At 37.7% G+C, this 23,127-nt stretch overlaps 4 protein-coding genes across 8 annotated transcripts in view; 2 read left to right on the top strand and 2 right to left on the bottom strand.

The window, feature by feature from the left end:
- The window catches only part of LOC110053914 (uncharacterized), a 43,434-nt gene extending 41,391 nt beyond the window's left edge, over positions 1-2,043 (bottom strand). Inside the window, exon 1 of one of the 2 annotated variants that reach the window (XM_089279682.1) lies at positions 1,949-2,043. In XM_089279682.1, the coding sequence (XP_089135808.1) occupies positions 1,949-1,953 (5 nt within the window). In that variant the 5' untranslated portion in view covers positions 1,954-2,043. The remainder of the gene's footprint in view (positions 1-1,948) is intronic. The other variant, XM_089279684.1, reaches the window with a different exon arrangement.
- Positions 2,044-4,038: 1,995 nt separating this feature from the next.
- Positions 4,039-21,620, bottom strand: LOC110067926 (proteasome subunit beta type-2-like). 3 transcript variants are annotated; one of them, XM_089279686.1, is made up of 7 exons: positions 21,551-21,620; positions 9,179-9,301; positions 8,276-8,346; positions 7,042-7,134; positions 5,496-5,565; positions 5,059-5,108; positions 4,039-4,333 (listed from the first exon to the last, which is right to left on the bottom strand). In XM_089279686.1, the coding sequence occupies exons 1-7, from the start codon at positions 21,600-21,602 to the stop codon at positions 4,238-4,240; spliced, it is 555 nt and encodes a 184-aa protein (XP_089135812.1). In that variant the 5' UTR covers positions 21,603-21,620; the 3' UTR covers positions 4,039-4,237. The 3 variants fall into 3 exon arrangements, with proteins under 3 accessions (XP_089135812.1, XP_089135813.1, XP_089135811.1); XM_089279687.1 differs by lacking the exon at positions 21,551-21,620 and adding an exon at positions 17,319-17,339; XM_089279685.1 differs by lacking the exon at positions 21,551-21,620 and adding an exon at positions 10,086-10,235.
- Positions 10,260-12,953, top strand: LOC110067918 (alpha-1,3-mannosyl-glycoprotein 2-beta-N-acetylglucosaminyltransferase-like). Its single transcript, XM_020775265.2, has one exon. It carries the CDS (start codon positions 10,366-10,368, stop codon positions 11,599-11,601), a length of 1,236 nt encoding a protein of 411 aa, XP_020630924.2. The 5' UTR covers positions 10,260-10,365; the 3' UTR covers positions 11,602-12,953.
- LOC110067912 (uncharacterized) lies at positions 15,010-23,127 on the top strand. Of its 2 annotated transcripts, XM_020775259.2 has the most exons (6): positions 15,010-15,530; positions 15,684-15,759; positions 17,861-18,211; positions 20,065-20,118; positions 20,737-20,768; positions 21,581-23,127. In XM_020775259.2, the coding sequence occupies exons 1-6, from the start codon at positions 15,338-15,340 to the stop codon at positions 21,715-21,717; spliced, it is 843 nt and encodes a 280-aa protein (XP_020630918.1). In that variant the 5' UTR covers positions 15,010-15,337; the 3' UTR covers positions 21,718-23,127. The 2 variants fall into 2 exon arrangements, with proteins under 2 accessions (XP_020630918.1, XP_020630919.1); XM_020775260.2 differs by lacking the exon at positions 20,065-20,118 and having other exon boundaries at positions 15,012-15,530.

Below are 23,127 nucleotides of genomic sequence, written 5' to 3'. Positions count from 1 at the left end.
TAAACATGCTAAAAATGAAATTTCCTTACGTCACTAAGCCTTCCAGACCTAAAGTGCATTTCAGTTTTCTTATTTTCGCTTCTTGGCAACAAGTAAAAATAATAGTCATGTGCTATCTTTGCCGTTTTTTTAAATTTTCATTGTGCTAACAGATGTTCTCAATCGGACCACAATTAGTTTATTGATATTATCTATAAAGTAGTTCGCCACGCATTCTACGAGGAACTCATATGTTGACAACATGGTAGGACGTCATAACAAGCTGGCTCAAGCGGAAAAAAAAGATTCTCTATCACACGATAAGAATTTCCCAGGCTTATGATGACTCAACAGTTTGCGTGATCGAATGTTATCCTTGAATTCGGCTGAGATACTGGACAGGCTGATAAATAAAGGCGCTCATCAATTAATTATCAATTCTTCCGAATACTGACCTTTTATGGTTTTTATGTGAATTTGCTTTTATCGAAATATTGAATTCTGACATTAAATTTTCAGCAAACGAAAGCGGCAGGTGGCGAAACTGCAATTCGGAGAATGCAGTTTAAATTTCTCTTTTGAGCAGTCACTTCCAGTAATAGATTTAAGCTAGGTTTAGACAAGAGAGAATAAAGATTAACCACAGAAAACGCTGGAAGTGATAATACTATGGTTAGTGAAGCTGAGATCGTTTTAAACTAAGGCAGAAGACCCAAATTTTGGATAAATTCTGGGGACGCTACACTCCCTCCCTCCCCTCCCCCCATCCTCAATTAGCTCATTGTCCGACGCTTTGCCACATAAAAATAACATCAGCATGAACAGTCTGAACAAATAAATGATGGTACACGTGCTAGTTGCGTACAATTTCAATACCATGTACGTTGAAGTTGATGACTCGTACACCAGCCAGGTTCTGCATTCTCTTCTAACTCCAATCGTGGGGGGGGGGGGGGGGGGGGGGCGGAGAAACTCCCAGAAAAATTGAGTGGGGGTACGCGGCCTCCCAAAATCCCTTACCCTGTTTAAGACCAAAACCTGCGATTTTCTCTGCCCTATTTATGACCTGACCAAAAATTTGATATCTTATTAAGACCTGACCCTCAAGTCAATACCCTGTTTCAGACAAACGGCTGACACTACGTGAAAGACGTTTCGAGACACCAACTTGACAAGAACCGATAAAACAGGATCGCAACAGTGGACAGCTGTTTTGTCCTTCTTGGGACTCGTCAGCACTGTGTAGCGAAGATATGTAACTCTAGCCTAAGAGCCAACGCACATGAATTGAAATGACCCGTGCGTTGGCTCTTGGGCTGGCTTCGCTACACAGTGCTGACGAGTCCCAAACTCCCAATAAGGACGAAACAGCTGTCCACTGTTGCGATCCTGCTTTATCGGTTCTTGTCATGTTGGTGTCTCGAAACGTTTTTCACGTAGTATCAGCCTTGCAGTCTACTGTTTGTCTTTATATTTTTTTTTTGGCTGATTAGATCTTTTGTAGATCCTACGTTGGCAGCGTTTATCGTATGCGGTCCCTTGCAGTTTCTCGTTCCTGTTTCAGACCTGTCTTGTAATTAGTTCCCTAGTTCAGAGTAATGTTAAAGGCATTGTGAAGTGCTTCTATTGATGGTCTTACCGAAAAATGACAAAAACGTAGCTTCTTCTGAAAAAACATAGCCAATTCAAGGCTAGAGTGCAAAACCATGCTCTACTTGAGACCAAAATGGCCTACCCTATTTGTGACCAAAACGGCTAAAAACTGGTACCCTTGTGGGCCGCACATACCTATATAGCCCATATAAGGGAGTACCCTCCCCCCCGGTTCTAACTCTTCTTTGGGAAAAGAAATGTCTTGATCGCTAGGGTCTTATCTCTAGTGATGTCGGCGTTGTAAATCATTGAGGCCACATTTGCTAGCCAATACTATACCACAATAAGATAACAATTAACCATTACATGTTCATACCACATCAGACGTTCTCCATCGGGTCCTCCTTGGCGGATTTCAGTTTCTACCAGTGATCTTTGAAATTAAATACTCGCCAACAACGTCTGTAAATTAAATAGCACTCGAGTATACTGCTCTGCGATTGGACAAAAAAATTCGGTACTACAGGTTCACACTCAGCCTTTTGCCTTTAGACAACGCTCGTATTTATTCATTTTCATTGTTATTGATATTATTATTTTTCACATTTATTTAATTACAAACATCGCTTCCAGGTTCAACGCACATTACTGCTATAACTTTGAATTTTGAAAGAAAGCCCGGGCCGTTTAAACAAAACTGATATCATATAACTGAAAAGAAAATATAGAAAAGGTTATACTGCCAAGTTTAAAAGAAAATGGCTCAAAATTTAATTCAAAATACATTCAAAAATTTTAACACAAACAGACAGTTTGCTTGGTTGTGGGGCAACTCCAGCAAGCTTGCCACAAATTTGATCAACCTAGTTCCCAGGGTCTTTCTTCTTCCCACTCCGTCTCTCGCTTCACTTCAGTAGGGCGGGAAGATGAGAGAATCTGGGGACGAGGTTGACATTTGGCTTTGCAGTTGCAAAGTTCTCGCTAATACTCGTCGTTGGTCCTCCGTATGTCGATATATGGTCTATCACTTCAACCGATCTGCAAGTTTGTTGAAAATAAATTTAACATCAGATAAATTCCTGCCATTGAGAAGACTGAGTACAGTGGCGTTAACTGTTGAAATTGTCAGAAAGTTATACGGGAGCTGATTACTACTGTGAAACGTAGATACTTCTACAGTGGGGCATACTTGTTGGATAGCTTTCCGCCTAACGTCAAAGCCATGCACTTGATCCGTCATTAACTTTAATCAAAGGGCCTAGTTTTCACTAGCGACGCAAGCACAAGCGCAAACACTAATTCTTATTTTACTATGAAAAAGCCCTTGACGCAAGCATGAGCACAAGCGCAAGCACAAGCGCAAGCACAAGCGCAAGCACAAGCGCAAACACAATAATTTTTATTTCACCGTGAAAATGGCCTTGACGTAGGCATAAGCGCAAGCGCAAGCTTAAGCACGAGGATAAAAATTTTTCCTTTTTCTTGTGCTTGCGCTTAATCTTGCGTTTGCCCTGCAAAAAGTGATATTTACCACACGTGGTTATGTTTGGCCAATGAAAACTTTGGATCCAGATTACCTCGCGCCTAAAGAGTTTTCCAAAATGGTGGAAGGCTCGGATGATTTTGCTTGCGCTTGTGTTTGCGTCGAATTTCGTTTTCACTTGGGCCATCCCTAATGCTTGCGCTTGTGCTTGCGTTGCTAGTGAAAACCAGGCTTTCGTGTAATGACTAATTTGCATTACGTTCTTTGAAAAGGAAAAGCATAATCTAAAAAGCAATGATTACTTACCAGCTGGGAAGCAAATATGTGTTTAACCAATATAACTGCCATGACTGCCTCGTTGATTCCCTCATGATAGCGTGTTAAAATAACCCATTTAGGTTCCCTTAGGTGTAAGCATTTCGGTTTCTAAAGCCATATTGCGATTTTCAAGGTTGCGAAACTCTGACTTGATGTTAAAATTTATTACACCAAACAATGATGTTTAATTCTTTGCACTTGCTTATAATTGTTGCAACATCGAAGCCGAAGGGGGGAGGGGTGGTGAGGACACTCTCACTTCCGTCTACGGTCCACACTTTCTGCCCACAAATCTCATTCATCGCATAGGCATGAATGAGATAAAAATGAGATTAATCACCTAATGTCCTTCTCCTTCTTCTCTTCTTCTTACCTTGTCTAAATGTGTACTTATGTATGTTAAGTCTGATAAACATATTTTCTAACCTTCAATTAACATGCAAAGTATAAATGAGTAGTGATGTGTTGTTTGTGGTGTATCAGCGCTAGAGAAGTTTCAGATTGTAAGGTTCTCGGATTTCAGACTTCGGACGGCTGTATAAACACGCCAGTGAAGATGTGTTTGAGAGGGGAAGGGAGCAGTGTAGACTTTGTGTCTTCTACCCAAAATAGCTCCACCAAAGAATTTCTATCGACATGCACAACTTAAACTTGAAGAAGCAACATCAAGGTGTAAGATTTTTTTATTGCGACTACATTACGGTACAAAAAGAAAGAAATTCATCGAAAGTTTCCACAGCTACAACCTTCTGAAAACAGCATACTTTCTATCCATAACTTAAAGTCTTGTGGGCTAAATACTGCGGATTTGAAACGAACAGAATTTCCACTTGCTGACTGATATTGTATGCGTTATTTTCTTTCTCAACTTTTGGAGGGAATAGACACATCATGGACGCCATCTTTGTCAATTAGTCTGATGAAGAAATCTGGAAGGCGAACAAGAAACCTCCTTTGCACCTTAAAAAAAGAGACAGAAAAAGAATCAGTGAAGTCTTTGTATTAATTTTGCTTCGTAAAAACAACTTTCTTTATCCTGGTGACAAAACAACTAGTTGATAAAAAAAAATCCGTAAATCATTGAATAAGAACAAGAGAAAATTTTTTCTCTTGATAGGAAGGCTTAGGCAGCGTCCACACTGTGCCGGAGAAATTTGAAAACAAAGCTTTATTTCTACGGTTAGGCCTACCGTCCACACCAATCCGTCACGAAAACCGAGCTTTTCGAAAACGCTCTTCAAACCGGAGGAATTTGAAAACGCCGGCTTTTCGTTTTCGTGTGGACGAAAGACATTTTGAAAACGTAGCTTTTCGAAAACGATGTCGTCACGATGATCACGTGATTTCCCTGTTGGAGTTTTCCAAAGACACAAATCCAAAATGACCGGCGATTGTTGCGTTTTTAAATTTCTCCTGCCTAGTGTGGACGGAAAACATTTGATGCGTTTTCAGAGCGAAACCTCCGTTTTCAAATTCCTCCGGCGTAGTTACACTACTGCACAGCCCCTCTTGCACAATCCTATAGAAAAAAATTACACGAACTGACGTATCTTGGGTCTGCTAAGATGAAGCCAGTCCGGGACTACATCTGCAAGCTGATGATTTTCTCTATTCTCTACACCTGTCTATTTGAGCATGTATGGAAAGTAGTAAGGAGATATTAAACATTAATCACTCTGAATTACCTCTTCAATGCATTTCTTGAGGAGTTCTGATGCATCTTCTCGTGTCAAACCTAGTTTGAAAGAAATGAATAAAATAAAATCTCTGGTTATAAAGCTGTACGCATATGTATATTTGTTTCTCGCTGGTGTTGAGTGAAAAGCCTACTAAAGACAACAGTTTTAAGTTGTTATGCCACCAGCAGTCAACTTCCCCCCCACCCACCCCTCCCCCCTGCCAGAAGAAGAAAAAATTGTAATAAGACAAAGCAGGCTAGTCCTGTAAAGAACTGACAGGTTAGGCCAGACAGACCTGATTATTGTTAGGTGCCCTTTGTTGTATCACACACTGACAGGTTGCCTAATCAGTTTGTACAAGGCTACTTACAAAGCACTCTTATGACATGTAAAAGGCTTTTGTGATCAAATTAAACATAAACTACAGTAAACCATTGGCATACCTGGCTTATAATAACGATCCATTATACTGAGGGAGAAAAATGATCCATAACCATGTGCAGCAAATGGTACCTGTAAAAAATGAGAAAAAGTCCAAAAACTTAATAGCTGTTCCATTACTGGAAATTTTAATTGACTTTCTGATTTACAAAGGCTATCCGGTTTAAAACAGCAATTTCGGCAGCTCTTTTCACTTGACCTTTGACTGGTTTGACCAGGAACTTTGCACTCACATTCCCCGGCAAATGTCTCTTTGTCGTGATTTTAGGGATGATTTTACTGATGGCTTCTCAGCAAAAGACACACAAAATTCCCTATTGTTAAAAATGCAGAACATACTGAAAAACATTTCAGTTTGAAGACTGCCGATAAGCAGGCAGTGACAGAAGCCACTGTTTGATCTTTTCAATTTGCCAGTGTGGTTAAATGATCCTGTCAAAGCCCTTATCATAAAAGGAAAAACGAGCACTGCCATATAACAACAACAACAAAAAGACAAAAGAGGAGAAATGTGCCTAGGCTTCATGCTCATTATGGTGGGGAGAAGACCAAATATAGATATTTTTGAATAAAATAACTAACAAATGACTAAATAGGGATTGGTGGTGGCACATATCATGGAGATGCTGTTCCACTTTTTCCAGATTAATTTTTGTGGAGGGAGGAACACCAAAAAGCCTGGAGAAAAACCTGCAGCTGAGAACCACTAAAAATGTAACCCACATGATGATTGGTCTGATTTAACTGTGGTCGCAGAGGCCGTAACCTGTAACACCTACTACGGTCAAGTATGTTTGATGGGCCCTTGATGTCATGAGTAAACTTACCTGCAGTTGATACAATTCACCCAAAAAGTAACAAGTTTGATTTGGATGTGAAGAACAAGGCTACAGGTGAATCAAAACTTAATGACTGCCCTGGAAGGTGAGCACTCTCACCACTGTGCCATCCCAGCTCCCCCACTGGATTCCATCTTAAAATATTAGGATCATGTGTATTTTGTGCACCCCTTGACCAATACATCGGTCGACATATCAACCGACACTCGACCGAGGTATCGGCCGATATATCGACCGACACTCGACCGATACATCAGTCAACATATTGATCGACACTCGGCCGATATATTGACCGAGATATGTCAGTCGACATATCGGCCGATATATCCGTCGCGTGTCGGTCAATATGTCGCCCAACACTCAACCGATATGTCGGCCGAGAGTGGTTGTCTGATTGTCGGCTGACATGTCAATCGATAGGCTACCGACATTCTGCCGATACTTCACCGATACTGGTGACTGTAGCCTGCGTCGCAGACATAATTTAACCTAGGTTAGTAACGTCTGCTGAGCAGCGCAGATATCCCTGTTCTACCCCCCGCTTCTCCGAGGCTTCTTTGTATAAACCTGGCGTAGTCAATCGAACTCAATCTAACCCGATCGGTTGGATTGTTTTTCGATTGCGAACCGCAGACGTACATACTTAGCCTTGTTTTATTAAAACATACTAGAGTCTGTTAAACACGCTGATAACGATGACCAAACTTACTTTTTGCAGTGAAGCTAGCCAGTCCATGTAGTATAGTTCTGGGCCACTGGTATCGTCATAACCAGCTATCAGCATATTGACTTGGTATGCAGACTGTTAAAATGTTAAAAAGAATAATAAATTCATTCTTGGTAATGTTTAACGTATACAAAGTAGGTATTTAATCTGTTTGCAATTGTGGGTGAATCAGAATTTTTTAAATCTCTGTGGGAAATTAAAATTGATTTGAAAAATTGGATAGTTTGAGAACTCAGGTAAAATTACAGTGTTTGACTGAGGAGAGGAAAACAACTGTTTGTTACAGTTAACAGAAGGTTGGAAAATCAGGGTTTTGAGAAACTAGTATTTGGAATAATTTGCAGGGCTTGAAATTAACTTTTTCGTTCAGGAGCCAACTGGCAACTAACAGAAAAATTTTGCTCACCAGATCATAAATTTTGGTCACCAACTTATATTATAATTATATAACTCACACAAGAACAGGATTTTATATGTTACTTTGCAAGCAAGAAAAGTCACAATCAAAGAGCGAAAACAATTAGAAACAACAGGAGTAACACTTAGTTGTAAAGCTAACGTTGTTCTGACTCAGGTGATATGTCTCTGGTCCGAAGGAGATGGTTGTCTCCATAGTCATTTTAAATGAAGCGAAGCATAAAACATGTTAAGTCTGTGGTCTTTATTGTGAGACAAACACAGGTCCTTGCATATTTGCGTATTTTATTCAACAACTGATGAAGGATTCAAAGTTTGGATTAACCTTTTAGCTGAATCTTCATTCCCCGCACGTAAAAACTCACGTAATTCCTTCAACTAATTGGTATCTGCCGCCATTTTCGCGGCAAATGAAAAGTACATGGTGTTGAAGCGTGCCTGCAATCCTAGTTTCGGAAGAAGCCACTGAAACAATATGGCGTGCCGTGAACGCAGTATCGACGTGTCGAAATACATTCAATTTTTTCAATTGTCTTGTAATATTGACACACTATTTTACTGGGGACGGAAAGGTGAGTTGTATACTAGCTACCATATCCGATTGATTTCCTAATATAAAGATTTAAAAACAAAATTTGTGTTGTGGTTTTCTTTAGTTATCGGACAAAACGCGAGTTGCCAGCTGGCAACCAGTTCTGAAAATTTAGTCGCCAGTGCTCAATTTTTAGTCGCATTGGCGACCAGTGAGTCGCAATTTCAAGCCCTGGTTTGATTTTCTCAAAAACTAATAAGTACTTACGGAACTGCGAAGAGCATCAGCCAAGTTTCTTCTTGTGAAATTAGCAGCAGCATGAGGGGTAAGTTCATATCCTAAGATTTTTACAAAGGTAACATTAATACAATACACCGACTAAACACTGACAGGGAGGGCTGGAGTACCAGCCTCTGTTTGGGACAGGAGCCTGCCCCTCTCCTAAAGGCAAGCTGGATTTAGAAACAGATCACCACCCAAAGAATTTTGTTGGAAGTATTATCTTATCAGAATGGCAGACAATGGTGGTATGTGATAGAATTTTAGAGACATTTTAAAAAACATAGAAAGTTAACAAGATTTATAATGGAGAATGCCAGAAAAGTTAGTCTATGGTCAAGATGTGTTCCTTATTCAGGCAACAGGGTCAGGGCAAGACTTCACTAATGGCTGCCTCTCTAGCACTGTCAACATTTGGTCCAGAATGCTTATCCAATATCCATATCCTTACTGTTATTACCACCTCCTTATTATGGAAACCATCCATCTTTCTATCTTTCTATCTTTATAATAGTTTTTCAGGGCTGTCATTAAGTTCTGAGTCACAAATAGCCTTGATCTTCACACAAGTTACAAACTTGTTACTTTGTGGGTGTAGTATCAACGGCAGGCAAGTTTACCCTTAACATCAAGGACCCATCAAACATTCTCAGCCGTAACAAGTGTTACAGGTTACAGCCCTTAATGACAGCCCTGCTTCTTCAGGGGTGGGATTTTATCTCCTGCAAAACACCTGTCCAGTAAGTGTTTTGGGGACCGTATTAAATTGCAGCTTCAGTTCTACCCATTAGCTTCTTTTTCCTGGGTACCTCAACCCTCTGTTTTCACATAATATTCTCCATTGTAATCCACTACAAACTAATTTACTAAATATTTGTTTACAGGCCATACCATTTTTCATTTTGTAAAGCTGTATATTTTTTTCCATGTATTCAGCAAACTGAACTGTGTCTCCTGCCTCTCCTGTCACTAACATAAGCAGCTTGCTGCTCAGCTTGAACATTTTGTCCTGGTCTGAAAAAAAAAATGACTTACTATTTTAAAAGTTTCCACCACTCTACCCCCGAGTTCTGAAGGTACAACAAAAGTCAGTCTGAAGGGTTGCTCTGTTGGCACCATTTGATTTTGTTAATATTGATGAGGGGCTCTGGAAGGAAAATTACGTTTTCTCGAGAGGTAAAGAAAAAGAAAACTTGGAGGGGGGGTATCATGTTCATACTTCAATGGGGGAGGGGGAGAAGCAAAAGGGAATGGCCTTACAGTGACAGGCACTCCATATCAGATGACATGGGCTAGTCTGAAAAAAGCGGCACCCACAGGCTGATGTGTGGTGAACATAATCCTTATCCTAAATCCTAATACAATTGTACGTAAGAATTATGAGATAATAATAATGAGACAAAATTTTACGAAATAATTGAAAAGTATAAAATAGATGACTAACTTTGTAAAAAAAATCACTGAAATTGAAATAAACCTTGCTCTAGGCACAAGTTTACTTGACTTAACTTTACCTATTCTTCATAAAGGGCAAAATACTGATTATTTTTTACATCATGCCAAAGTGAAAACATCTGGTTAAGTGTAATCAAAGGAATACATCATAAAACTAACCAACAAGCATTCTTAATCCAAAAAGCGGCAAACGTCACGAAACAAAAGCAGTCAGGGAAAGTACTGAGTCATGATAACTGCACTGCCTCATGGCAGCCTTGCCGTCAATACCGTTTGTTTATACATGAAAACAAAAACTGCAGCAATCTTTAACTGAATGCTATGGGCAGTGGGAAAACCTTACCATCTTTCATGCGAACAATACTCCTCCCGCTTGCAGAATCGCTAGCCACTAGGACAAAATCAGGACCTTGAATTCCTATCAAACACTCCATTTTGTTCAAGTTTCTACGATGACTTAGCGACCAAGCCGTAAATCGCAGGCTTCTGTATTCAGCGGATTATCTATCAGTGGCATGCGTATTCGTTCATTTGGAAGGAAAACAAAATGGCGGACGGAGACGGTGTTGCTAGTATGGTATGAAAAATATTAGCCAAGCTGGCTTCAACTTGTTTATGGCGATATGAATACCATAAAACTCAACCGCAGAGTTTTCATTGTAGTCTTGTCTGTTTGCGTCTTTATTGCATTTCTGTGGATAAAATCTCGTCGTGTCGGGCTCGTCCAACAAGCAACCTTTGATCCATCTAGTTTCCGGGATCGTCTCGACTACTTGAACAGAAATAGAGAAAATGCAAACTCACACGGAAGACTAAACACCCAGCAGAATACTGAAGAAACAGTCGCAGCTGTACTTGTAATCGCTTGTAACAGACCTGAAGTAGAAAGATGCCTGGACAGTTTACTGAGACATCGCCCTTCGGAAAAGAAGTTCCCTGTAATTGTCAGCCAAGATTGCGGGCATGAAGAAACAGCTCAAGTTATCAACAATTACAGGGACAAACTTATGTATATAAAACATCCTGATTTATCCGACATCGCCGTCCCTGAAGCTATGGGTCATTTAAAAGGTTATTACAAACTGTCGAGACATTATAAATGGGCTTTGTCGCAAGTTTTCGACGTGCTGCAGCAAGACACTGTTATTATAGTCGAAGATGACCTCGAGGTGGCTCCCGATTTCTTTGAATACTTTGAAGCTACTAAGGGGTTGTTAGAAAAAGACCCCACCCTTTGGTGTGTGTCAGCGTGGAATGATAATGGTAAAGAAGGAAAAGTAAGGGGTAATGATTTGCTTTATCGCAGTGACTTCTTTCCGGGGCTCGGGTGGATGCTTAAAAAATCTGTTTGGGATGAGCTTGCTCCAAAGTGGCCGGCAGCGTACTGGGATGACTGGATGCGACATCCAGCACAGAGGCATGACCGTGCATGCATACGACCAGAAATCCCACGTGCAGTCACATTTGGAAAAATAGGTGTCAGCCGAGGACAGTTCTTTGATGAGCATCTCAAATACATTACGCTGAACAATCAGTTTTATCCTTTTACTCAAAGAAACTTGACATTTCTTCTCAAAGAGGAATATGATCCAAGGTTTTTTAATACTGTGTACAAATCACCTTTGGTTTCATTTGACTACTTTCATTCTGGTAAGGTGATACCTGCACCTTCTGTAAGGGTCCAGTATGAGACAGATGAGGTTTTTAAGTCTTTAGCAAATCAGCTGGGAATCATGAGTGACATTAAAGCCGGAGTACCAAGAATGGCATATAAAGGTGTAGTCAGCTTTATCTACAGAGGTTTGCGGGTTTATTTAGCACCACCCAGGCACTGGAGGGGGTATGAATTCCATGAATGATAGAAATTTTGGCAGTGCCCTTGAACGTGTAGGCTTAAAGGCAAGGCTATAGCTAGTAACGGGCAAACCAAGACACTTACCGCAGTCATTTTTTTCCCATTTGTATTTTATAGTTCTCATAATCACCCTGAATATCAAGGAAAAGAATTTAATCATGGACATAAGCTCAGTCAAACAAAATTACTTTTTCATGGACATTGTCTCAGTCACAAATTTTTTTCTGGCTAGAGCCTTGTAAGGATCTATGCCATATACACTTCATATACTTTTGTGTTGTGTGAAAGTAACTTTAGACTGAAACAAAGGTCAAGGATCGTCCAAACTGGGAACAATTTAAATGAAACAAACATGAATATTAAAAAATTTGGGGTCAAAATTTCAATGTCCACAGCTCTTATACCATAATTACTATTTTTATGTGTACAAAATCATACATTCATTGCAGCAATATGCACTTTGTTACAAATACCATTATAGTGGAATTCTGATTTCTTGAAACTCATTTTTTTTTAGCCTTTTAATAGCACAAACCACAGTCATTTCCCATTTCCCTCCCTTAGTCGTTCAAAAAATCACTATTCCACTGTCTGTAGTTCAACTCATGAGCTTTTTACCTACACCTAAGCTGCCATGGGCAATATTGGAGATGTCTAAAGTGAACATTTTTCATGGAGTACACACTGAAGAGAAAGTTAATCAAGTCCCAAGAGCCATTAGACGTGAGGGCTTTGGGGCATTCCCCCTTAAGAAATTTTTAATATTAGCAGCTTTGAAAATCCATTTTCCATGTTATCCAGGGAACAGTTTCATAAATCTACACATGGACAAACATGAAGTATTTAGTAACTTCTGTTATTTACTTGTCAACCTTTGGGATGATAGTAGGATCAAGGGGAAAGGCTAGAGAGTGTCAAACCAGTCAATTTAATTGTTAAAATCACTTTTCCCTTATAAATATATTTATATCTATCTTTTCTAGATTTACAGAGGTGTTCACTATACCCCTGAAAAGTGCTGGCATGATATATTTCAAAATTAATATTGCAAGTGTGCAAATAAATATTGTTTATGTAAACACAGTCTGGTGGCAGATGAGACAGACTAAGAGATGAAGACATTTAAAATGGATTGAATTATTTAATTACTTGTAAAGAGTAAATTTATTATCATAATTAAATCTTAATCCTGATAAAAAAAAAAATAGCCATTACTGTTTTAGGCAATAAAATTATTGTATTTTTCAAACCTGTGAAACTGATATATATTTACATTTAACAGGTTTTGTACGCTGTATTCAGTGCCATTTTAACCTTGTATTTTCAAATAAAAAGTACATATGCCTGGTCATGGGAGTCAACATGAGGTGTTACTGAACTCAGTCACTACTGTATGTAAGAGGATCTCCTGATTTTCACCACAGCAAAATACCACATGAACCATCCTTGACTTTATTTTTCACTGTAATAGTCCTGTCATTCATGTAATAATCTAATCAAGATTTGAGTTTTGAATTGGCAAGTTGTGTCGTTTTGTTAAGCTGTTCATTTCAAAAGAAGAAGAATAATGAAAATGAAAACATCAAAATTGTATTTGTCATTGGCTGAAAATGCTTCACCAGCTCAGACATAATACATCAAACTCAAGAGCTGAGGTAAATGTTAATCAAATCTTTAATCACTACCAAGACAGCTAGCTCAAGATACATGATGTGAAGTAATTCTGACGGAAAATGAATCATTTGGAAATGTTGTGAAACCCATCTTGAATGTTTCATATACAATAATTTGTAAAAACAAATCTGCTAATTAAGATCACATACTGAACAACTCACTGTCACCTTTTTTTTGTTTCCTTTGTTTCACTTGAATTATTAATTCATTACTAAAAGACTTTGAGTACAAAACGTTCCCCACTTAATGGTAACGAGAAACTCGTTGTTAACGCTTGGTGCTAAAAGCTCAAAAAAATTTTTTTCTCATCAAAGGGGTGGAAATATTAGACTATCCCCTTCCCCACTTGTATTGAAACAAGAAAAGAACAAATTTAGTGTTTGCATCCACCTCACATTCTTTTGAGCACCTCTTGATTTGTTTCTAGAATGGTAAGAGTCGTGTGAGTGAACGATTTTTATCTAAAAATAAAGTTCTGTAAAACGTAAATGGTAAATTATTAGCTTTTTACACCTTTTGCTGTTCATTCACAGAAAATAAACATTCATTTGTGTCCAAATTTCTTTCTTTATGGTCAATAAACTCTCATTAACACCAATATGACCTTCATTTGCGCGTAAGGAACGTTCAAGAATAACATTTACATATGCATTAACATTCAAAATCATCAAAAGAAAAACAATACCTTCATTTGACATTCATTGACTGATAAGGTATTTTCATTTTGGTCGAAAAAAAATTCGTTGTCGCGAAACGACAATCATTTACACTTTAGGACATTCAGTTTTCAACAAAAGACTTTCAATAACACAATTTGCATGAGAATTAACATTCAATTGCATTATTAGGCAACCATATCCATGAAGGTAACAATCTTTAATGCGGCGAGACAAACATTACAGCCATAATAACATTTATTTTTGAAAGATAGAATATCAAATTCGCTGAACGATTTATCCTTCAATTGCCTCACTATTGAGGCATCGTGGCAAATACGTTTGCATGAAACGAAACCGTAATGGTACCAATATTTCGTTGTAGAGCTTGCTGCAACAGCTGCGTGCGATAATTTCACAGAGCAATTCCCTGGCGTCTTGCTTCGTCTCTTTTGACATCTTCAAAGGCCCTGACTATCCTTTCGCGGTGTTCAAATGGGATTCTATTTCTTCGTGGCATTTCTGGAGAAATCTAACTGTCACTATGACACACGTATACTGTACATGTACATGTAGTGCGCCCTCTGAGTTGTACGCAAAAAGTTTCATAAGTGGCCGAATTTACATATATCTGGAAGGGGAGGATTGTGACAATATGTTTTAAAAAAAGTACATATGGTCCCTTGTTCTATAATCAAAATTTCGAGGAAAATTGGGCGAGATATCTCTGTTCAAAAGAACTGCGCGAATGAGCGATTGTTTTCTCTTAACGTTTGGTGAAAACACGGTAATGTTTGTCTTGCCGCACTAAAGATTGTTACCTTCATGGATATGGTTGCATAATAATGCAATTGATTGTGAGTTCTCATGCAAATTGTGTTATTGAAAGTCTTTTGTTGAAAACTGATTGTCCTAAAGTGTAAATGATTGTCGTTTCGAGACAACGAATTTTATTTCAACCAAAATGAAAATACATTTACAGTCAATGAATGTCAAATGAAGGTATTATCTTTTGATGATTTTGAATGTTAATACATATGTAAATGTTATTCTTGAACGTTCCTTACGCTCAAATGAAGGTCATATTGGTGTTAATGAGAGTTTATTCACCATAATGAAAGAAATTTGGGCACAAATGAATGTTTATTTTCTGTAAATGAACAGCAAAAGGTGTACTTCCAGATTCCTTTGAAGGTGCCTAACATCCAGCGAAGGACTGGTGACGAGTGAACTCAGAGAACACTAGTTGCTAGGAGATAAGGATCCCAAGAGACGCGGGCGCAGAAATTACCATAAAATCCTTGAAGTGAAGAAGCATTCGGACGGCAAGGATGTGATCACGAAAAGTTCGACTTCTCCATGGTTTCGCCGTTAGATTTCTTGCTTTGGAGGTGACTCCAAAGCTTGTTCATGGCACAGGGCAGGGAAAGGAATAACTTTGTCCCACGGACCTGTGTTTCTCCGCTTTGGAAAGATTCAACTTCGAGCAATGTGGTTACGTTAAGAATGCGGCCTCCTCAAACTCCATTTACTTCACTCGATACCTTCATGGCAGCTCACAGCCCTCGCCGATTTTGTCAAGCAAGACAGAAATACGTTTTAAGTGAGTATAATACCTTCATTTCGGCTCAGCTATTCCTCATCTACTTTAGATCGCGAGAAAATGTCATAAAAATATAGCTTAATTTGAACCGGAATCTCGTTATTTTATGAGCGAGAAGATTATGACATGTTTGTTTTTTCTATTTACATGCAGAACCTCTGACTGTGGATAAAAGAATTACAGATACTGGATTTGTACCTGTCCAACAAAAGAAAAGAAATGACTCGAGGTGAGTTATTCGCCGGATGGAAGCGACTAGAAGGTTTTTCACGCACGACACCCTACTGGAGTGGTGCAAAAACATCCGCGAAGCATTTTATTGTCAGAAGACAAATATAATACTTAAAAGCTTAAGTTTTCACACGACAAGGACCGGCTAAGAAATTTGTTTATTACTGACTCAAAAAAAAGTTACAGAAAAGTCATAGCACTAACCGCATAATACATCAGACGTAAATTAAAAACAGATATAACCACCAATTAACTTAATTTTGTTCTTCTGTCAGCACGTCCATGTTGATTGAGAACAAAGAGTTCCCCGTAATTACTGCTCAGCTTGAATAGACTTTTTTTTTTGACACCTAATTTGTGGCCAGAGTAGGTTCCATCCAAATTTTTACAAGTGAAATAACAGTATTTACTTCACTTTAGGCTGCCTCAATATTAAATCTTTAATTAAATGTCACTATGAAACCAAATAAAGATAAAATTTTAATTATAGATTGATTTAATGTTTGGTTAGCAACTGAAGAATGTACATAGTCATTGACACTAATGAGCCTCATTATTTTACGGTAAGATGTCAAAAGATGTAGCAGAGGGATGAAATTTGGAATAGCCAGGGAAATCCTTGCCTCCATGCTCTTAATTATGCTTTTTTTTTAATGAAACTGCTTCTTAACAAGTCTGGTACATGTAGATTATGATTGCACCTTTCAGTCGGAGTGCACATGTAGAATGGTATTTTAATTATACTTTCAACAAAATCGATTTTTTTTTTCTTGGCTATGTAGCACATAAGGTTGTGCAGAATATAGTACAAAACACATTTGGGTTAATTATTTTATTAGATTAAATGAGTTGCTTGTTAAAGCATTTTACAAGAGAGTAAATCGACGTTTCAATGCATCAAGCATACTTGAATGTACTCAATTTCAAAGTCAACTCATAAATAACAACTTTGACATTAGCATTAAGGACCTCAGTCATGATTAACAACCTCAGTCTTGAGAATGATGCTTGATGCATCAAAACATCTATTGACAATACTTTTATCTTTTGTGTCAAATTATTTTATTGTGATGCAGTTGAGGCTCTTTAATACATGTGTGCTGTGTCGGTGATATATGATTCATTGATCCAATAAATTTATGCATTTATTGTGAACTTCCTATTAGTTCTTTTTTGTGATCAATAAATTAGGCCTAGATTTAAAGGTAAATAGGAGACCCTTGTCGACACCCTTTATTCATCCATAGATAAAACTACCCAAAGAACATTGGATCCTACTGGGCCCTACTCTCCCCAACACACTCCCTAGGTATTTACAATCCCTAATTTGTTGATTTCCTTTATTCTTGACATCTGTCTGCTTGACAAGGTTAAGGGGTATTGTAAAGTGATTTATAAGTTGACCAATCTTGGGAAAGGAATTGCGGGGTGTTACTGTCAGTGTTGTCATGCATCTGTTCAGTAACGGATGCCAAATATAACTTCAAAATGTGGTAAGATTAAACAAGTGGCACACAGGTTGTTAGGGCAATCTTGAGTGACAGTGAAGTTACTTACCACATTTTGATGTCTTCTGTTATCTATTGCTGAACAGATGCACATCAACACAGAATCTACTCATCGTGTTTCACATAAAATAATAAAGAAAAAAAAGAAGTTGTTAATGACATCATCTATATGTCTGTCCTCCAATAAATCAGAAGCAAAAACCAATCAAAATGTGAGAATAATCCGACTTATATAACTATTTGTTTATTACATTGACATTTGATGGGAGGCGCAATGGTGTCGTAGTTAGCACACTTATCTCCAGATCAAGCTGTCTGGGTTTAAGCCCTGGCCGGGGACATTGTGTTGTGTTCTTGGCGGAGACCCTCTACTCTCACAGTGCCTCTCTCCACCCAGGTGTATAAATAGGTACTGGCAACATTAATGCTGGGGTAGCTTTGCGATGGACTAGCATCCCATCCAGGGGGGAGTAGAAAAACTCCTAGTGGCTTCTTGCTACAGAAACCAGAATAAGCTCTGGCCTGATGGGCCACTTGGCTCGTATGTAGACTTAACCTTACCTTGACATTTGATCTTTGTTGTCTCGCCAGTGATGCAAGAACTAACAGTGTTCATCAACGGCAAAGTCACCAACGTGTAACCCACAGAAGTCCACCCAGTAATACATACACAACAACTGATAGCAGCAGTGAAGGAGAAGTCAACACCCAACGAGTTTTGGCACTGGGAAAATGTAAACTAAACAATGAAGACCTAGTTGCTAGTGACGCCTCATCTGAGTTGTACAGGAGTAGCTTCTTTCGGCCAGGGCCTAAGATTCCAATGACATTTAATCGCAGCACATCAATACCCACAATGCCTCGTAGCACTGCCGATCTCATTGCTATTGGAACAATACCAATAACATCTCAGCGGCAGACTCCAGTTAAACCTATGTCCAGGTAAGGGTATAGAAAATAGTTACTGCGATAATGAATAAACAAGTACAAACTCATGCCTTTAGGGGAGCTACGCCCAGTTTGTGTTTTTGAAACATTTAGCCTAAATTTTTGAAGGTCTTCATTTGTAATCCAGGTTAACCTTCTCCATCCTCAACCATCCTTGTTCCATTACGGTTTATTATTACCTCTTTGGTGTTTTCCTATCTTAGTAAACTATTATTTTCAGGATTCCTCCGATTAAACGGTAATTTTGTACATGGCAAAAATAGTTCAAAATACCATGACTGAGCTCCTTTAAGACAGTGACAACAAGGTGAAAAATCCCCAGTATATCCTAGGGTATGACCCACATTTTTTATCATTATTGAATTGTGATAACGTTTTGCAAAGTTAAGAGGTTTTTTTAACATGTTGTACTGTTTCTGTGGTAACCTATTATGCCATGAAAGTAATCGCAACTTAATCGCCAATGATTTGGCATTTGTGTCACATAATATTTGTAGCACCACTTGATAAAGAGTGGTGTAATTCAATCCATCAAAGTTTAACTGCTGGAAAGTACTGGAAACTGTTAGTAGCCACCTTAAAAGTAATTTACAGCCCTACTTACTCTGATGTCTCTGCAGTCCAATGGTCAATATTTGCCTAGACCCAGTACAGTTGAACCCCACTATCTCGAACTCTCATGGGAAACCAAAAATAGTTCGAAATAGCGGGAGTTCGAAATAGCTGATAGTAAATGACTAAAGGGCAGATCCAAGGAAAATGATTATGAGTTCAAAATAACAGGGAATTCAAAATAACCAAGTTTGAATTGGCCAGATCCAACTGTATTTTCCTGACTTTGTCAACAATGCTTCCCATACTCCCTTTATCACTAGTATTGTTCAGGTAGGAATGTTTCAAGAATCCAAACCTCATGCAACGAAACGCTTCACTGGGCATTTTTAATACCAAATTTAATTCCAAGAAAATGGATTGTGTGGTTCCAGAAAATATCCATACCTTACCCACCAAAGGGATTTTTCTAGGATCCCCTGACCCCTCCAGAAATTCCAAATGAATTAAGCTTCATGCATTTCTTTAAATGTTTTGGTCTTGCAGAACCCCCACCCCCAGGAAATTCCAATCCCTTCTGTGGGGGCAGTATGGATATTTTCTTGAACTGTACATTATGAAGAATGGGGATTTCCTTAGCTCAGTATATATCCTATCATGAGATTATATTTTTCAATGCTATTGCAGTTTAGGGATAACTTCAAGTTGTACAGACCAAGATCAACTTATAAAATCAACTAAAAAGGAAAAGAATAACAGGGATCTTCTGTTAGTTGACACTGAGACTTATATAATATTGAACTATGTTCTACTCACATACACTGTACCCTTACTCAATTAATAACACATGCACCAGATTTTAGAAAACGTATGTATCTTTGTGTAACCTGATGCAAACATTAGAATGGGTATAGGAGACGTCAGAAGTTTGTGAATTGAAGCTATAAGCAAGGCTTTCATGTTTTCCAAAAAGTACTCAATTAATTTGGGCTGAACAAAAATAAAACTTACTTAACAAACACATGTACAACTACATGATTGAATCTTTTCTCAGCTATGCTTGAAGTATTAAACTCTTCTGTTAGCTCTGGTTAATACTGTTGCCATGACATTAAAATTTTGTTGTATATTCTGCTCGGTTTTAAAATGTGTGATAAATAACATTTTGAGATCAGATATATCTCATTGCCTATTAACATAAAACATATTTTTATGCTTTAAACAATTTTCTTTGAAACTTATTATGCAATTCATAGTCTTTAAATAATATTGTGAATGTGTAATTAACTTTTCAGATCTTCATCTGAGGAAGATATTCAACTCATGCCCAAGACAAAAACTGGAGGACTGTTAGTTTCAATTTCTATATTTAACTTTCTTCAGTAATATTTAAACAAAATATATCAAACAAATGATAAATTAAAGCAAAGGAAAATCATCAGTTGAGAATCATATTAACTATAAAGATTCTTGTTTAAACATTCTTTTCAGTGCAATCCCTATTTTTCGAACCCTTGATTATTTGAACCTCTCGATTATTCAAAGCAATTTTTACTTCCCTTAGCAAAAATAGGAGAAAGTGACCCTCAATTTTGTGAACCTGTCCTCCAATTTTCCAAGCCCATTTCCATTGCATGGTTTGAAAAATCGGGATTCCACTGTATTTCTTTTCTTTAAAATATTATTTTAACAATAAATTAAATTTAGTTTTGTAAACTGCCCTCCTTTTCCTGAGTAAAGTATGCAGTGTTGCCCAAAGTAATACAATCTACCTTAAAGACCACCATTAATATTATTAAAACAATAATTTGAACATAAATCTTCCCAAAAAGAATTACTGGCAATAATTTTTGTTAAAAATAAATTCAAGATTAAAGAGAAGATAATTCCTTACATTATCTTAAACAAACTCACAATCCTCAAATTCCATTTAACAAAAATGCGTTTTCTCCCGCTTTGTTGTTTAGGTGGAAAACAAAAGCAACATTAAATCTCAAAGGTAAGATATGTCTAATTCTGCAAGATCATTCCAAACTTGACATCTTGTAAAAGGTAAAAGGTCAAGTCTGTGTCACGCCAGTGGCCCATCACAGCTGGAGCTTATACTGGTTCTTAAACCATGAAGCAACTATGAGTATTTTTACTCCCCCCCTGGATTGGATGCTTGTCCATCACAGAGTTACTCCCAATGGGGCTTGAAAAAAGTGCTGTAAGGTCATCTGAGAAAAGTAGATTTTCCTGCTGGGCTAGTAACTTGTCATTCTCACTTGCCCAATGGGCAAAGCCCAACTAAATATAAAAAGTATAATTAAGACTTTGCCAGCCAATGGCAAGCACAATTTGACAGCTGCTTGTCTGAAACGCAAGCTTGAATTCAAGTTTTTCTCAAGCCCTGGTCCTCATCTTCCTCGCCAGTACCCATTAACACACCTGGGTGGCAAGAGGCACTGTGAGAGTAAACTGTCTTGCCAAAAAAACACAAGGCAATGATCCTGGCCAGGGTTTGAACACAGGCCACTCAATCCATGGTCCAACGCACTTGTTGCCTTTGGTTGCATGCATGACTACTGAAATTTTCATTACTTACAGTGGAACCCTGTTAATCCGATCACCAACAGGCCCCAAAAATGTGGCCTTATTAATGGAGTGGTCATATTAAAGGGGTGCTTTAAATAATGAAATGACTGACTAAGCTTTTGTTTGGACAAGAATAAAGTGGCCATAATAACGAGGTGGCTGTATTAATGGGGTGGCCGTAAGACGGGGTTTCACTGTACTTACATTTATATATTTCTGCACTTTGTTCATCAGGATGTAAATATCCAGATCCCATGATTGGAGCAAGCCCTTCCTTCCAGGCAAGAATCACAGAAATGGCCCAGCTGGAGGTAGAAACAATAAAATTTGAGAAGACAAAAAAGACGAGGAAAAAGGCTTCAAGTTCCTAGCTAAAACAGATTACATTAATTTACAAACTGCTATTTAATAGCTAGTTAAAGGTTTTTCCAATTTAAATTATGTTGCAAAAAGTGCAACCTCATTGTTTTTAGTTCCTTTCAATTTATTGTGTATTTCTTTGAAATTCACACAAAAATTTGTATAATTCTACAGCCAAATATGCAAGAGAGTGGGGAAAAACATTTTCACCCACATTTTTAAATAAGCAAGCAGTGTATAAATTGTACAAACCACATATTGTTTTGTGTACATAAATGTATATATTAAATAATTTCTTCAGTTGTGAAAAAAAAAATTTTTTTTCAAATAGAATTTTATTGGAACATTATTTAACTTTATTTGTTTAAGTCCTTAAAGGAGCTCAGTCACGGTTTGCGCATATTGAAAAGTTTAGCCTCAATTTTTCAAATTCGTTGTTTGTAATCCATTTTAATCTTCCCCATCCTTAGCCATCCTTGTTCCTTTATGTTTTATCATGATGTCTTTGGTGTTTTTCTATCTTATTAAACTGTTATTTTCAGGTTTCCTACCATTGAAAGGTAATTTTGTATGTGGCCAAAATAACTCAAAGTACCGTGACTGAGCTCCTTCAAAAAGATCAACAGCAATTTTTTTTTTCAAAATATCAAATGAATGCACCACTGAATGCCATATTTGGAAAAATTCTCTCCACAAATTCCATGAAAAGTTACATGGACTAATGTGAAGAAGATTCATATCAACATCAGGACCAAAAGGATTAAAACATTGAGAGTTTTGGGTCAAAAATGTCCTTCAAGATACCTATTTACGTTTTGCTGCTAATTAACCCAAAATTTCAAATAAACAAAAACTTAACATCAACAAAATTTTTATGCCATCTGAAATCTTCCTTGGGAATGACATTTAAAATCAGGAGTGGAGTTGCAATGCCACAGTACAAAAATCCAACAAGTTCAAGATCACCTCACAAAGTACTTCATGTAAGAACACACAACAGTATACAAGTGCATGGATTCATTTTACACCCACTATTACTTCATGAGACTTTTGATGTGCAAACCCCAACCAGTAAAAGTCTTTGATATGGGTCAATATATTTTTTTTAATTATGTCAACTAAGATCATTGACTTTAAATAAATTATGTGATCAATTATTATTTTAACAACCTTACAATGAATAATGATTAATACTACGATCGGAAGAGTGCTAGAGTAGTTGAAGTATAGCATTATCAGTTTTTCTTTTTTTTATCAGACTTTGGCAGTTGGAGTGTAGCATCGTCAGTTTTTTATCAGACTTAGGCAGTGCTCCATCTTCTTGGTAAACTTCAGTGTTATTTAACTGTATAGGAACAAGTTTAATATTACCATTTAATCATGGTGAAGGTGTCAAAAATAAAATAATAATGTCATACCAA

This window comes from Orbicella faveolata, unplaced genomic scaffold (genome assembly GCF_042242905.1).
Source record: "Orbicella faveolata isolate gen_17 unplaced genomic scaffold, um_ofav_v1 contig_47, whole genome shotgun sequence".
In the NCBI taxonomy this organism is placed as follows: domain Eukaryota; kingdom Metazoa; phylum Cnidaria; class Anthozoa; order Scleractinia; family Merulinidae; genus Orbicella; species Orbicella faveolata.
Note: the sequence above shows the minus strand (reverse complement) of the source record. Positions and strands in the feature narration are given on the sequence as shown.

What these genes read in the sequence shown, in the direction of transcription:
- LOC110067918 (XM_020775265.2), top strand. Translation starts at nt 10,366, where the DNA reads ATGAATACCATAAAACTCAACCGCAGAGTTTTCATTGTAGTCTTGTCT.
- LOC110067926 (XM_089279685.1), bottom strand. Translation starts at nt 10,176, where the DNA reads ATGGAGTGTTTGATAGGAATTCAAGGTCCTGATTTTGTCCTAGTGGCT. An exon ending in TATTGTTCGCATGAAAGATG is followed by an intron (nt 9,302 to 10,085) that starts GTAAGGTTTTCC and finishes TTTTTTTTTCAG; the next exon opens with ACCAGGACAAAATGTTCAAG. An exon ending in GGCTAGCTTCACTGCAAAAA is followed by an intron (nt 5,566 to 7,041) that starts GTAAGTTTGGTC and finishes CATTTTTTACAG; the next exon opens with GTACCATTTGCTGCACATGG.
- LOC110067912 (XM_020775259.2), top strand. Translation starts at nt 15,338, where the DNA reads ATGGCACAGGGCAGGGAAAGGAATAACTTTGTCCCACGGACCTGTGTT. An exon ending in AAGAAAAGAAATGACTCGAG is followed by an intron (nt 15,760 to 17,860) that starts GTGAGTTATTCG and finishes TTGTCTCGCCAG; the next exon opens with TGATGCAAGAACTAACAGTG. An exon ending in AGCAACATTAAATCTCAAAG is followed by an intron (nt 20,769 to 21,580) that starts GTAAGATATGTC and finishes TTTGTTCATCAG; the next exon opens with GATGTAAATATCCAGATCCC.